The sequence below is a fragment of the Salvelinus namaycush genome, chromosome 15, assembly GCF_016432855.1.
Source record: "Salvelinus namaycush isolate Seneca chromosome 15, SaNama_1.0, whole genome shotgun sequence".
NCBI lineage: Eukaryota > Metazoa > Chordata > Actinopteri > Salmoniformes > Salmonidae > Salvelinus > Salvelinus namaycush.
In genome coordinates, this window is record NC_052321.1 from 6613354 (window position 1) to 6628115 (window position 14762).

The 14762-nt window shown below is 42.8% G+C and overlaps 1 protein-coding gene across 1 annotated transcript in view; it reads left to right on the forward strand.

Annotated features, from left to right (window-relative positions):
* The window catches only part of LOC120059744 (extracellular tyrosine-protein kinase PKDCC-like), a 36219-nt gene extending 21553 nt beyond the window's left edge, over nt 1-14666 (forward strand). Inside the window, exon 4 of the mRNA XM_039008799.1 lies at nt 14485-14666. Within this exon, the coding sequence (XP_038864727.1) occupies nt 14485-14666 (182 nt within the window). The remainder of the gene's footprint in view (nt 1-14484) is intronic.
* The last annotated feature ends 96 nt before the right edge of the window (nt 14667-14762 follow it).

A 14762-nucleotide genomic window follows, 5' to 3' on the forward strand; every position in this document is an offset into this window, starting at 1 on the left:
CTTCCCTCTCTCAGACTCCAGTTGGCTCGTTGGAAGATCCCATCAACTTCTAGTGAATCTTTGTGTTCATTTCAACAACTTTCTACTTGTGATGTTCTAGATGCCTTGCTTGGTGCGACAGGTATCCTAGTGGTTAGAGTGTTGGGCCAGTAACCAAAAGGTTGCTAGATTGAATCCCTGAGCTGACAAGGTAAAAATATGTTGTTGTGCCCCTGAACAAGGAAGTTAACCCACTGTTCCACAGTAGGCTGTCATTGTAAATAAGAATTTGTTCTTAACTGACTTGCCTAGTTAAATAAAGGAAAAAAAAAAAAAAAGATTCAGTAAAAAAAATCCACTGATCTGCTTGATCCTTTCTTTCTGCTCCCCTGATTACAGAATCATTGGCACATATTTTTTACCTGATAATTATCTTGGGTGCTATCCCCAGAGATTGGAATGCGGCCGATGTGCTCCCTCTCCACAAAGGTGGTGACCCCCTCCGACCTCAATAATTATCGCTCGATCTCTAAACTGTCTTGCCTAGCAAATTTTGGGGAATCTTTGATCAACTTTCAGCTTAGATCTTTCCTTGATACAAAATGTTTTCTAAGTGTTTATCAATCTGGTTTTAGACCAGGTCATAGCACCATCTCAGCTGCATCCCTGGTTTTAAATGATGTGGTAAATTGTATGGACAAAAGGAATCACTGTGCTGCCTTCTTTATTGGCCCGTCGAAAGTGTTTGACACTGTCGACCGTGCTCTACCAATTGAAAGATTGTTTGCAATTGGCCTTGATCAGGTGTCATGTAATTGGTTTAAAAACTACCTGACAGACAGGACTGTGTATTCTATGATGGTGTTAAGTTAAGTTTCCTTGATATTACGAAAGGTGTCCCACAGGGGTTGATTTTAGGTCCTGTACTTTTTACTTCCTATATAAACAATATTGGTCCATCTGCAAAGAAATAATACATTCCTGTATGCAGATGAGACTATTGTGTATGCTATAGACCCCACTGTTGACCAGGCTCTTTTGGAGCTACAATCTGCCTTTGTTAAACTGAAATTGGTACTTACTTGTTTTATTTATTCACTTTTATTTAATCAGGGGAGCCCGATTAAGACCAGAGTCTCATTTTCAATGGTGCTCTGAGGACATAAAATAAAAGATAAAACTACAAGATACAAAATACAATAACAAGTACATTACATTAGAACATCACAAACATCATTAACATCATAAACATCACAAACATCATAAACATCAAACATCACAGGCATCATAAACATCACAAACATCACAGGCATCATAAACATCACAGGCATCACAAACATCATAAACATCAAACATCACAGGCATCATAAACATCATAAACATCACAAACATCATAAACATCACAAACATCATAAGCATCATAAACATCACAAACATCACAAACATCATAAACATCATAAACATCACAGGCATCATAAGCACCATAAACATCATAAACATCACAAACATCACAAACATCATAAACATCATAAACATCATAAGCATCATAAACATTACAAACATTACAAACATCATAAACATCATAAACATCATAAACATTACAAACATCATAAACATCATAAACATCATAAACATCATAAGCATCATAAACATTACAAACATCATAAACATCATCAACAAATTGATAAAGGCAATCAAAAACGATTGCACACCTCGGTGAACTTGGTGAACAGGGTTTTAAACTGCCCTAATGGCGGGTAAAACCAAGTATATTTCATTTTCGAAAAACTTATAAATGTATCTTTTTCCTTTTTAAATGCCCCCTTATTTTACCAGGTAAGTTGACTGAGAACACATTCTCATTTACAGCAACGGAATGGGGAATAGTTACAAGGAAGAGGAGGGGGATGAATGAGCCAATTGGAAGCTGGGGATGATTAGGTGGCCATGATGGTATGAAGGCCAGATTGGGAATTTAGCCAGGATACTCTTACGATAGGAGCCATGGGATCTTTAGTGACCACAGAGAGTCAGGACACCCGTTTAATGTCCCATCCGAAAGACAGAATTATGCATTAGTACATTGGATGGTGCCCACACTAACCGTGTCCCCACTTATAAATATCTGGGCATCTGGATTGACGAAAAGCTATCTTTTAATAAAAAGCATATTGATGAGTTAGTTAAAGAAGCTGAGAATGTAAAAGTGGCTTCTTCTTTCGAAAATAGGTCATGCTTCTCGATACATAGCAAAGAGCAGATCATTCAGTCCACATTCCTGCTCTAGATCATGGTGACATCATCTATATGAATGCAGCTGCCAATAAACTGGAACCATTGGATGTAGTTTATCACAGCGCTTTATTACAGGCGACAGGTTCAGTACACATCACTGCATTCTGTATCAGAAAGTAGGTTGTCCCTCTTTATTAAAGTCTGGTAGGTTGATGCATTGCTCTCTTTTTGTTTCTAAAGCTCGTCTACAGAAACTCCCGCTGTACCTAACATCATTACTAACCTTTAGAAAATACCAGTCTCGGTGATGGCTAACTACGGACATTTCTTTGGTTTCTACAGAGTTTTTTGCCACCTTGTGGAATAATCTCCAAAACATTTTTTTTTAATGATTTGCTGCCTCTGGGGCATTTCAAACAGCTGATTGAGGATTTTTTTTTAATGAAGAATGTGTTTGTTTTCTATGACAGTGTTTTGGTTTCTCTGTTTGGCTTTTTATACTGTATTGATGTGTACAGGGCTCATCTGCAAAAGTGACCTTGGGCTCAGCAAGACTCCCTGACAGTCCCTGTCAAAATAAAGGTTAAATAAAAAATGTAAGTCTGTCGCCACCTAACCTCCACTTCTTCACTGCACTGACCAGCTGAAAAGCCACACTAATGATGAGCACCATATTGTATTCACCTATCAAATCTGTTCTAATCAGTGCAGATAAAGGCTGGGAGACAAGATGACCGATTTTCAAGCAATTGAGCCTTTGCAGTGTTGAGCATGGACACCAATACAGTGTGCAATTTGACATTGGCGCCCTCTAGTGGCAGACATACACTACTACTTCTGCCAACAGAACCAAAGTATTCACAGGAGCACTCCCAGTGTTCGATCAGTTCGCACATTTATGCAGGAATCTTTTTCGACTGAGGAGGTATCATTCCATAAAGCAACAGCTGTGTTCAGGATGAAATCCTCTCTCTGCTGCGGATGCTACATTCCCTTTGAAAAGTAACATTCGACAATATCATGTTTCTCCGGTACGAAAAAGAACAGTAAAAGTAAATCTAAATATTTGTATTTGCTAATGTCTCTTTGTTTTTCAAAATAATTTATCTCTGTTCCAGGAAATGTATCGAAATGTATGGACATTTAAAATCTAAAAGAAAGCATGGATTTGACACCTTTTTTTGAGGTTCAGAAATCTAATGAGGAGGCCTCTCAATATTCATAAGATGAAATGACTTGAGTCATCCCGATGGGTAGGGCTGCCAACAGATGTACTGTCCAATAGCAGCCTGGACATTAGTGTTATGATAGGCATGCTTAGGGTCCCGCAGTCAAAGCGCACTCGGGGAGACAGACAGACCCACGGCCTGTTAGACGGTGGCCACTCCGCTCCAGGGTCTCACACAGCCTGCCGTGTAGAGGGGCAGCACACACACTCTGTGAGAGGAGGAGAAGCAGGAGCCCTCTGACACAGCTGGAGGGGAGTGAAGACGCTACTAACAGTCCCTTCGTCACCATGTCAGACTGCGGCTGCGAGGGACTGCCTATGGGTGAGTGTCAGACAGACAGGCAGAAAAACAGACAGACAGGTAGACAGGCATTCAGACAAACGGAGAGAGAGGTAAAGCAGGCATAAACTCAGACAGACAGAGAGGGCAGGCAGACAGACAGAGAGGGCAGGCAGACAGACAGAGAGGGCAGGCAGACAGAGAGGGCAAGCAGACAGACAAAGAGGGCAGGCAGACAGACAGAGAGGGCAGGCAGACAGATAGACAGACAGACAGAGAGGGCAAGCAGACAGACAAAGAGGGCAGGCAGACAGACAGAGAGGGCAGGCAGACAGACACAGACAGACAGACAGACAGACAGATAGACAGAGAGGGCAGGCAGACAGACAGAGAGGGCAGGCAGACAGACAGAGAGGGCAAGCAGGCAGACAGAGAGGGCAAGCAGACAGACAGAGAGGGCAGGCAGACAGACAGAGAGGGCAAGCAGACAGACAGACAGGGCAGGCAAGTAGACTGAGAGGGCAGGCAAGCAGACTGAGAGGACAGGCAGACAGACAGGGCAAGCAAGCAGACTGAGGGGGCAAGCAGACAGACAGACAGACAGACAGGGCCAATCAGCTCCTTCCTGTGTTGGTCTGAGACCACTGGGACAGCTCACCCTGCAAATATTCAGCCAGAGGAGAGCTTCCCCTCATGTGACCATATATGGAGACTTTATTTTCTGTACTTTTCTGTCATATCGAGACTTATTTACATAACTGTGTGCATGTTTGTAGGAGAGAAGGGTTCTTAACAATGGTTTTCTGCTTGACAGTGCCTCACAGCGAGTGGCCGATAGTGATTTCTGTGTCATTAAATTGACTGTAAGCAGTGTTCATTTCCAGAGTGGAACCTGAGTTATCTAGTTTCTCTGACGTCAGCAACAAAGGGTAATGAGCTGTTCCCACATGGGGTTGTGTGTTTAGGTGCGCCCACGTATCTGCTGTGACTGACGGGCATTAGGTGAGGGCTCATTTCACACAAGTACAGCATGAGACTGAGAAGAGCTGAAGGTTGACAGCAGCAACGGCAGGAGAAGGGAGATACAATGGGCTCTCACCCCTGACCTCCTCATGGGGTCTGGGATAGTACCTTCACTTTCTCACTCCATAAAACTGTGTAGCACTAAACTAGCTAAGCAGAGTGTAAGTTGAGAAAAAGGGACATGGGCATGTTCAAGACATCTTCATGGCTCATCCTTGGCCTCCCCGAGTGGCGCAGCGGTCTAAGGCACTGCATCTCAGTGCAAAAGGTGTCACTACAGTCCCTGGTTTGAATCCAGGCTGTATCACATCTGGCTGTGATTAGGAGTCCCATAGGGTGTTGTCTGGGGTAGGCTGTCATTGTAAATAAGAATTTGTTCTTAACTGAGTTGATTAGTTAAATAAAGGTTAGAATAGAAAGTCCTAACTATGTTGTGAGACAGACAATTCTTTAAAGTTAATGAAAATAAAAGAAATCGGAAATATATTCCGATGTGTATTTATTTAATTTGAATGATTTTTGTTTTTCATTAACCAACTCAGTGGCCTTGTGGTGTCCGCCCTTAAATTGGAAGGTTGGCAGTTCGGTCCACGGGTTGAGTCATACCATAGACTGTAAAAATGGGACTCGATGTGTCTCTGCTCAGATTGGGTGTAAGACCCTGTGGATAGACTAGTGTCCTGTCCAGTGTACTTGTACATCAAGCTGCCTCACGCTAGGAAAACAGGAGATAGTAGACCATAATAAACCTTTATTCATTGGCTACTTGGCTAATGTATGGCCATGGGAGAAAGAAGAAGAAAAGATTCACCTATGAGAATCAGCTCCACCTTCAAGCAAGAGAATGGCATAGCAGAGGTTTAATAATAGAACTAGAATGACTAGAGCAGACACTCCTATTCTCTCAGACACTCCTATTCTCGGACAGAGTATCTCTCAGACCGGATCTATTGATACATAGATAACTGCTATACCAACACTTAGGTCCTTGTGGCATATGTTCTTTGTGCACATGAAGATTTATGGTGGAATCATGGTAGAAAGAATGGGACAGCTATTATCCGGGTGGCCTACATAAATAGGCTGCACCGCGCAATAAACTGGATGGTTCGAGCTCTGAATGCTGATTGGCTGACAGCCGTGGTATATCATATACCACGGGTATGACAAAGCATTTATTGGGGTGACGGTTCACCTGCCGACAGGACAACGACCCTAAGCACACAGCCAAGACAACAGGAGGAGTGGCTTCGGGACAAGTCTCTGAATGTCCTTGAGTGGCCCAGCCAGAGACCGGACTTGAACCCGATCGAGCATCTCTGGACAGACCAGGAAGTAGCTGTGCAGCAACGCTCCCCGTCCATCCTGACAGAGCTTGAGAGTATCTGCAGAGGAGAATGGGTGAAACTCCCCAAATACAGGTGTGCCAAGCTTGTAGCGTCATACCCAAGAAGACTCGAGGCTGTAATCGCTGCCAAGGGAGCTTCAACAAAGTACATTGGGTTCGAATACTTTTTTTTTTAAACGAATTTGTTTTTGCTTTTTCATTATCACATTTGTGCGTAGATTGTTGAGGGAAAAAACTATTTAATCCATTTCAGAATAAGGCTGTAATGTAACAAAATGTGGAAAAAGTCAAGGGGTCTGAATACTTTACGAATGCACTGTGTATATATTTAAAATTAAAATATACATCTATTTTTAATGAGGCTACCCTACCAACTAACCCTATACTATTAAAATCCATCACCTTATTCCACTACTTTAACCCTATCAGATCCTACCCCAGGCCAACGACCTGAGAGGATGGGACACCACTCACTCAACACACCCTGTAACTCTTCTGAAGTCAAATCTCAAAGCCCCAAATACTTCTCTGCTGCTGCCACCAAAGCATCTATTTTCGGTGACTTTACATTCCATCTCTGCGGTACAGTTGATAACCATTGCTATGAACGCTAACAAGCCAACCTTGCTTAAACATATCACTCGTTTGCCTATATCTCTGTTCTGGCACAGACCTACTATTCACGGGAATCCTCTCAGAATCCCTCACACTTGACCCATCCTCCTCTACTTTCTTAAATGCCTCAGCATAAAAACACTTTCTGCACTACTCTAAACCTGGCAACCTCAACCTGCCTCACGCGCCGGACACCTCCGATTCCCAGCAACATTAGCACCCCTACAGTTGAAACATGACATTTTCCACCGAAACTACACATTCCTCTGTCCCATGTCCTCCTGCACATTTCCACATCTTTGGATTCTCCCTCCTACACACTGCTGCGACAAGCCCGTAAATGTGACACCTGAAACACCTCAGTGCATTCGGCACAAAAGCTCTAACAGCATAACTCATACAGTTGATGTTGGAAGTTTACATACACCGTAGCGAAATATATTTAAACTCAGTTTTTCACAATTCCTGACATTTAATCAGAGTAAAATTTCCCAGTCTCTGGTCAGTTAGGATTAGCACATTATTTTAAGAATGTGAAATGTCAGAATAATAGTAGAGAGAATGATTTATTTAATCTTTTATTTCTTTCATCACATTCCTAGTGGGTCAGAAGTTTACATACACTCAATTAGTATTTGGTAGCATTGCCTTTACATTGTTTAACTTGGGTCACACGTTTCGGGTAGCCTTCCACAAGCTTCCCAAAATAAGTTGGGGGAATTTTGGCCCATTCCTCCTGACAGAGCTGGTGTAACTGAGTCAGGTTTGTAGGCCTCCTTGCTCGCACACGCTTTTTCAGTTCTGCCCACAAATTTTCTATGGGATTGAGGTCAGGGCTTTGTGATGGCCACTCCAATACCTTGACTTTGTTGTCCTTAAGCCATTTTGCCACAACTTTGGAAGTATGCTTGGGGTCATTGTCCATTTGGAAGACCCATTTGCAACCAAGCTTTAACCTCCTGACTGATGTCTTGAGATGTTGCTTCAATATATCCACATAATTTCCCATCCTCATGATGCCATCTATTTTGTGAAGTGCACCAGTCCCTCCTGCAGAAAAGCATCCCCACAACATGATGCTGCCACCCCCGTGCTTCACGGTTAAGATGGTGTTCTTCGGCTTGCAAGCCTCCCCCTTTTTCCTCAAAACATAACGATGGTCATTATGGCCAAACAGTTCTATTTTTGTTTTATCAGACCAGAAGACATTTCTCCAAAAAGTATGATCTTTGTCCCCATATGCAGTTGCAAACCGTAGTCTGGCTTTTTTATGGCGGTTTTGGAGCAGTGGCTCCTTCCTTGCTGAGCGGCCTTTCAGGTTATGTCGATATAGGACTCGTTTTACTGTGGATATAAATACTTTTGTACCTGCTTCCTCCAGCATCTTCACAAGGTCCTTTGCTGTTGTTCTGGACGGCTGCATGGTCCCATGGTTTTTATACTTGCGTACTATTGTTTGTGCAGATGAACGTGGTACCTTCAGACGTTTGTAAATTGCTCCCAAGGATGAACTAGACTTGTGGAGGTCTACAAATGTTTTTCTGAGGTCTTGGCTGATTTCTATTGATTTTCCCATGATGTCAAGCAAAGAGGCACTGTGTTTGAAGGCAGGCCTTGAAATACATTCACAGGTACACCTCCAATTGATTCAAATTATGTCAATCAGCCTATCAGAAGCTTCTAAAGCCATGACATAATTTTCTGGAATGTTCCAAGCTGTTTAAAGGCACAGTCAACTTAGTGTATGTAAACTTCTGACCCACTGGAATTGTGAAACAGTGAGTTATTGTTGGAAAAATTACTTGTGTCATGCACAAAGTAGATGTCCTAACCGACTTGCCAAAACTATAGTTTGTTAACAAGAAATTTGTGGAGTGGTTGAACAATGAGTTTTAATAACTCCAACCTAAGTGTATGTAAACTTCCGATTTCAACTGTATATCCTAACATGACTTTGTCAGGTAAAGACTCTAAATCAAAGCTCAAAAGATCAGACTGTGTCACCTCTGTTTTACCACGCTCTCGGCTGGGTCTGCGTCAAACCAAACGGCGGGCATCACAAACACCAGGAATCTTCAACATCAATTGCTCCACAAGACAAAAAGGTTAAATAACTACACACCTTGAAGAATGTTAGGCTACCCACACAGCCATATTTCCATGTTACAGCGCTTGTTTATGGAAGACAGAGGTGACAACCTGTTTTACATTAGCTATCGTTTTCTAAACGCTAAAAAAGAGCATTGAGATTGTAGTTCCCATGGAGCCTGCTGTGGTCGATATGTTCAGCTAAGAACCCAAGACGGTTGGGCCCTCTTGGGTTCTCGACAGCTAGGTTTCCACTAGATGGGCAAGTGGCAAAGTCAAAATTGGCCATACTAAAACTGTATGAAAACTAAATGTAGCTTTTGGTCTTAATTTAAGGTTAGGGTTAGACATCAGGTTAATGGTGGCGTTAATGTTAGGGTTAAGTTTAAAATCTGATTTCAAGATGAGAAATAGTAGAACTAGACAGAGTTAAGACTTTGCCACTTGCCCACCAACCCTGACAGTCTCATGCGCTACAACTCCCTACCACTAGGTGTCAGTGTGCACACATGTTAACAAATGTGTACATTCCTTCAGTACGAGCAAAGGCTGGAAGCTGGTTGGAAGTGGAAATGTTTGTGGTTTGTCTTGGCAACAATGCATAAGAACGAATGTGAGACAATTTCAGCGTCTTATGGTACGAAGGAAAGTACCTGACTGGAAAAACATGATTAAAAGTAGTGGAAACTGTAAGGCTTTCAAGAACTGTAATATGGACAGAGGTTATTTTGAGGTCTGATGCCTTTTATAGACACTTATTGCCTTTGGTAAGAGTATACATTACTCTTTATGAAGCATATTAAAACATGACATATTGTAGGTTGTAATCATGATGTCAGCTATATTGAGTGAGAGAATTCACAGCACACCATATCTAAGTAAGTAAGTATTTCACTGTAAGGTTTCACCTGTTGTATTTGGTGCATGTGACTAATAAAACTTGATTTGATCTACCTTTAGGCCATGTCCAAGACATATGATTCTCTGTTTCAAATCAAACCAAAACCATTTTTATTTGTCACATGCGCCGAATACAACAGGTGTAGACCTTACAGTGAAATGCTTACTTACAAGCCCTTAACCGACAATGCAGTTTAAAGAAAACCCCCCCCCCCCAAAAAAGTAACAAATAATTAAAGAGCAGCAGTAAAAAAAAGATGTTTTTCTTTGATGCAATCAATACCTTTACTCTCTAATTGATTTGCAGTGCTAGCTCATACCACGGTCATCCTGGGACGAGAAACAAAGGATGAGTAGGATGGTGTGGAGTAGGTGGTGGAGGAGGTGGCAGATTGGGTACCTGCCTGGTGTAACTGAGATGTATTATACATGTGATGAGAGTTGACAGTTCTGCGTGTGTGACAAATAGCCATCAGTTTTAACTCAGAGAGCTGCAGACAGTACATGGGGATGGGGATAGTTTCTGGGCCACTGATGTCAAACATCCCTCTATTGCTTGATGACAAGTGGCCTAGGTTCGCCTTACACACGTTTGATTAGTGAGGTATTACAAATCTATCGCTGAATGTTGCTTTTAGTTTGGGTATTGATGGGGGATCCTCCAATCAAACTGCTAGGAATATTTAATCAAGGTATATAGCTAGGTTTACATGCAATTTGCGACAAGATTTACAAGTAAATATTCTAAAAATGTATTCCCACCAGAGATGTTTCCATCAAACTGCCTTTTTGCGGATAGAAGTCTGTGTGTGATGACCTAGTGCACATACAAATAACTTTTCAGCTTAAATAAAAGTTATATAGTTTTCCATCATATTGTCAACTCTACTGATGGGTTTTGTCACAACTGTTGTGTTATACAGCAAATGTACCCACTCTGGTCTTGACACGTGGTCTCTAGCCAACAGCTGGCAGATACAGTCTAGGTAGGCTACCTACATGATGAGATGATTGTGGATAAGAGCGATATTATTTTGTATTTGTCAAATGGCAGTCAAGCATCGATCATCATGTCACCAGAATATGACCCTCGATATGTATTGGAAAGGAGCTTCAAGCTCATCACCTTGCCCACTCAGCACGTGACATTCATGAATGTCGAATTATGGGCGATATCAGGTCCGTCCGTCGTGGCCGCTATTTCGTCCAAAAATAATCATCCAAAAAGGTGGAGGAGTTGGGGGGGACAATGCAAATAGTCCGGGTAGGTATTTGATTAGCTGTTCAGGAGTCTTATGGCTTGGGGGTAAAAGCTGTTGAGAAGACTTTTGGTCCTAGACTTGGTGCTCTGGTACCGCTTCCCATGCGGAAGCAGAGAGAACAGTCTATGACTGGGGTGGCTGGAGTCGTTGACAATTTTTAGGACCTTCCTCTGACACCGCCTGGTGTAGAGGTCCTTGATGGCAGGCAGCTTATCCCCAGTGATGTACTGGGCCGTACGCACTACCCTCTGTAGTGCCTTGCGGTCAGAGGCCGAGCAGTTGCCGTACCAGGCAGTGATGCAACCCGTCAGGATGCTCTCGATTTTGCAGCTGTAGAACCTTTTGAGGATCTGAGGGCCCATGCCAAATCTTTTTAGTTTCCTCAGGGGGAATAGGCTTTGTCGTGCCCTCTTCACAACTGTCTTGGTGTGTTTGGACCATGTTAGTTTGTTGGTGATGTGGACACCAAGGAACTTGAAGCTGTCAACCTGCTCCACTACAGCCGCGTCAATGAGAATGAGGGCGTGCTCTGTCCTGCTTTTCCTGTAGTCCACAATCATCTTCTTTGTTTTGATTACATGAGGGAGAGGTTGTTATTCTGGCACCAGCCGGCCAGGTCTCTGACCTCCACCCTATAGGCTGTCTCGTCGTTGTCTGTGATCAGGCCTACCACTGTTGTGTCGTCTGCAAACTTAATGATGTTGTTGGAGTTGTGCCTGGCCATGCAGTTGTGTGTGAACATGGAGTGCAGGAGGGGACTCAGCACGCACCCCTGAGGGGCTCCAGTATTGAGGATCATTGTGGCAGATGTGTTGTTACCTACCCTCACCACATTGGGGGCGGCCCATCAGGAAGTCCAGGATCCAGTTGTAGAGGTAGGTGTTTAGTCCCAGGGTCCTTAGCTTAGTGATGAGCTTTGAAGGCACCATGGTGTTGAACGCTGAGCTGTAGTCAATGAATAGCATTCTCACATAGGTGTTTATTTTATCCAGGTGGGAAAGGCCAGTGTGGAGTGCAATAGAGATTGCATCATCTGTGGATATGTTTGAGCGGTATGCAAATTGAAGTGGGTCTAGGGTTTCTGGGATAATGGTTTTGATGTGAGCCATTACCAGCCTTTCAAAGTACTTCATGGCTACGGACGTGAGTGCTACGGGTCTGTAGTAATTTAAGCAGGTTACCTTTGCTTTCTTGGGCACAGGGACTATGGTGGTCTGCTTGAAACATGTTGGTATTACAGACTCAATCAGGGACATGTTGAAAATGTCAGTGAAGACACCTGCCAGTTGGTCAGCACATGCCCGGAGCACCCGTCCTGGTAATCCGTCTGGCCCAGCGGCCTTGTGAATGTTGACCTGTTTACAGATCTTACTCACGTCGGCTATGGAGAGCGTGATCACACAGTCATCCGGAACAGCTGATGCTCTCATGCATGCCTCAGTGTTGCTTGCCTCGAAGCGACCATAGAAGTCATTTAGCTCGTCTGGTAGGCTCGTGTCACTGGGCAGCTCGTGGCTGTCCTTCCCTTTGTAGTCTGTAATAGTTTACAAGCCCTGCCACATCCAACGAATGTCGGAGCCGGTGTAGTATGAATCAATCTTAGTCCTGTATTGGCGCTTTACCTGTTTGACGGATCATCTGAAGGTGTAGCGCGATTTCTTATAAGCGTCAGGGTTATAGTCTCGCACCTTGAAGGCCGCAGCTCTACCCTTTAGCTCAGTGCGGATGTTGCCTGTAATCCATGGCTTCTGGTTGTGGTATGTACGTACAGTCACTGTGGGGACGACGTCGTCTATGCACTGTATTGATGAAGCCAATGACTCAGGTGGTATACTCCTCAATGCCATCGGAGGAATCCCGGAACATATTCCAGTCTGTGCTAGCAAATAGTCCTTTAGCTTAGCATGTGCATCATCTGACCACTTCGTTATTGATCGAGTCACTGGTGCTTCCTGCTTTAGTTTTTGCTTGTAAGCAGGAATCAGGAGGATGGAATTATGGTCAGATTTGCGAAATGGGGGGCGAGGTAGAGCTTGATTGGATGTTTGAAATATGTGTAGGTGATTTGAGTCATGCTTCTTCAGTAGTGGAATAAAGACTATTAGCACTTGAATGTTGTAAATAAATACTGTGTGTAGATACTGGAGTGATGTATGTTAATTTTAAAAAATCATTTAAAAAAATCATAGACCAATTTTTTATACTGTGTCCATGTGTGTGCAAGTACGTTAAATGAAACAACAAACTTTCAACCAAAACCGAACGTAGATGAATGTCTTTATATAGTCGTTTTTCCAACAACATTAAAAAATACATATTTTCAATGCCATAACAAATACAGATTTTCAACAATATGAAAAATACGTCTTTTCAACTTTCAAACCAAAACCGAACGTAGATTGGAAGTCAAGCCTAGTCGTCTTTTCAACGACATTTTGCTGCTAGGTGGGTACACATTCACCACCCTTTGAAGTTAGCCTAATAAACTGCATGGTTTTCCGAGTCATAGTGGGAGGACCACACAACATATCATTGTGTGAAGTTTACTTCGATATGATGGCTATTATATCAATATTTGAGCATAGGTGTTTCCACTGCTCTTTCTCGCATAATACACTTTACAGACACAAAAAGATCCCACCGTGTCAAACAAACAAACTGTCTTGCCGGCATTTATACAATTGTACAGGCATTTTCATCAGCCCAGTCGTGACTTTTTTCAAGTAATTAATCTTAATGAAATGGTTGGATGGAAACCAATAATGTATGTAAACCCTAGATTGCTGATGTTATATATTGGCCATTGAGAGGCGTTGTAGCCAGCGGTCGGCCATATTGGTACTCCCAGGTAGGAGCAGTCCTCCATAGGAATGAATGGAATTCTACAGTAGATCAATTAAATGTTTAAAGGGCAAATTACACATATTTAAGTATTTTGTTGTTGTAGTGGGGACAGCAACATTAGTACTCTCTAAGAAAGATATTTGTTCCTACTTATTTTTGTTTAGCTCACACAATATAATTTAAAAGTATTCATTTAAGGTGTCTGTAATATAATAAATGTGTCAAAAACAAATGTAGATATTAATAAGTGCATTTATATAGCTTCCAAAAGTACCAAGATGGCTGCGTAGTGGCTTCAGTCATCCAGGGTTTATACACATCATTGATGCAAATGTGGTTTATGACATTGTATACAGTACATTGGAATGTCCTCAACCGTGGATGCTGCATGGTTTCACAAGCTGCGTTTATTCTTGGCTGTATTGATTTCAAATACTGGGTCTGTGTGCCTTTTGACTGTAGGTCTAGCTGAGATTACTTGAGTTGCTTTCCAAATGATGCATTCAAAGCCTGTGTCAGATGCAAAATAAATGTGTGTGTGTGTGTGTGTGTGTGTGTGTGTGTGTGTGTGTGTGTGTGTGTGTGTGTGTGTGTGTGTGTGTGTGTGTGTGTGTGTGTGTGTGTGTGTGTGTGTGTGTGTGTGCGTGCGTGTCCTGCTATCTGTGTGTTCCTATCTGTACAGGAAGTGGGGGAGGGGACAAACCCAAATTCAGAGCGGCCAAGTCAGATGTGATTAATATTGTAGTCGCTTCACAGAACATGATGCATCGCACGCCTCAGAAAATACAAAATGGTACGGACCTATTGGACCCGTTCTACACAGTGATGAAGTACTGTGTCCACTGGAATGCCTGCACTCTGTAGTCCAGGGGTTCTGAAACTTTTTCACTCGGGGGGCCCCACTTCCAGCATTGGGCAACATTCCGTGCCCCCGCCAGGTCTATGTCTATAGGCACAAGC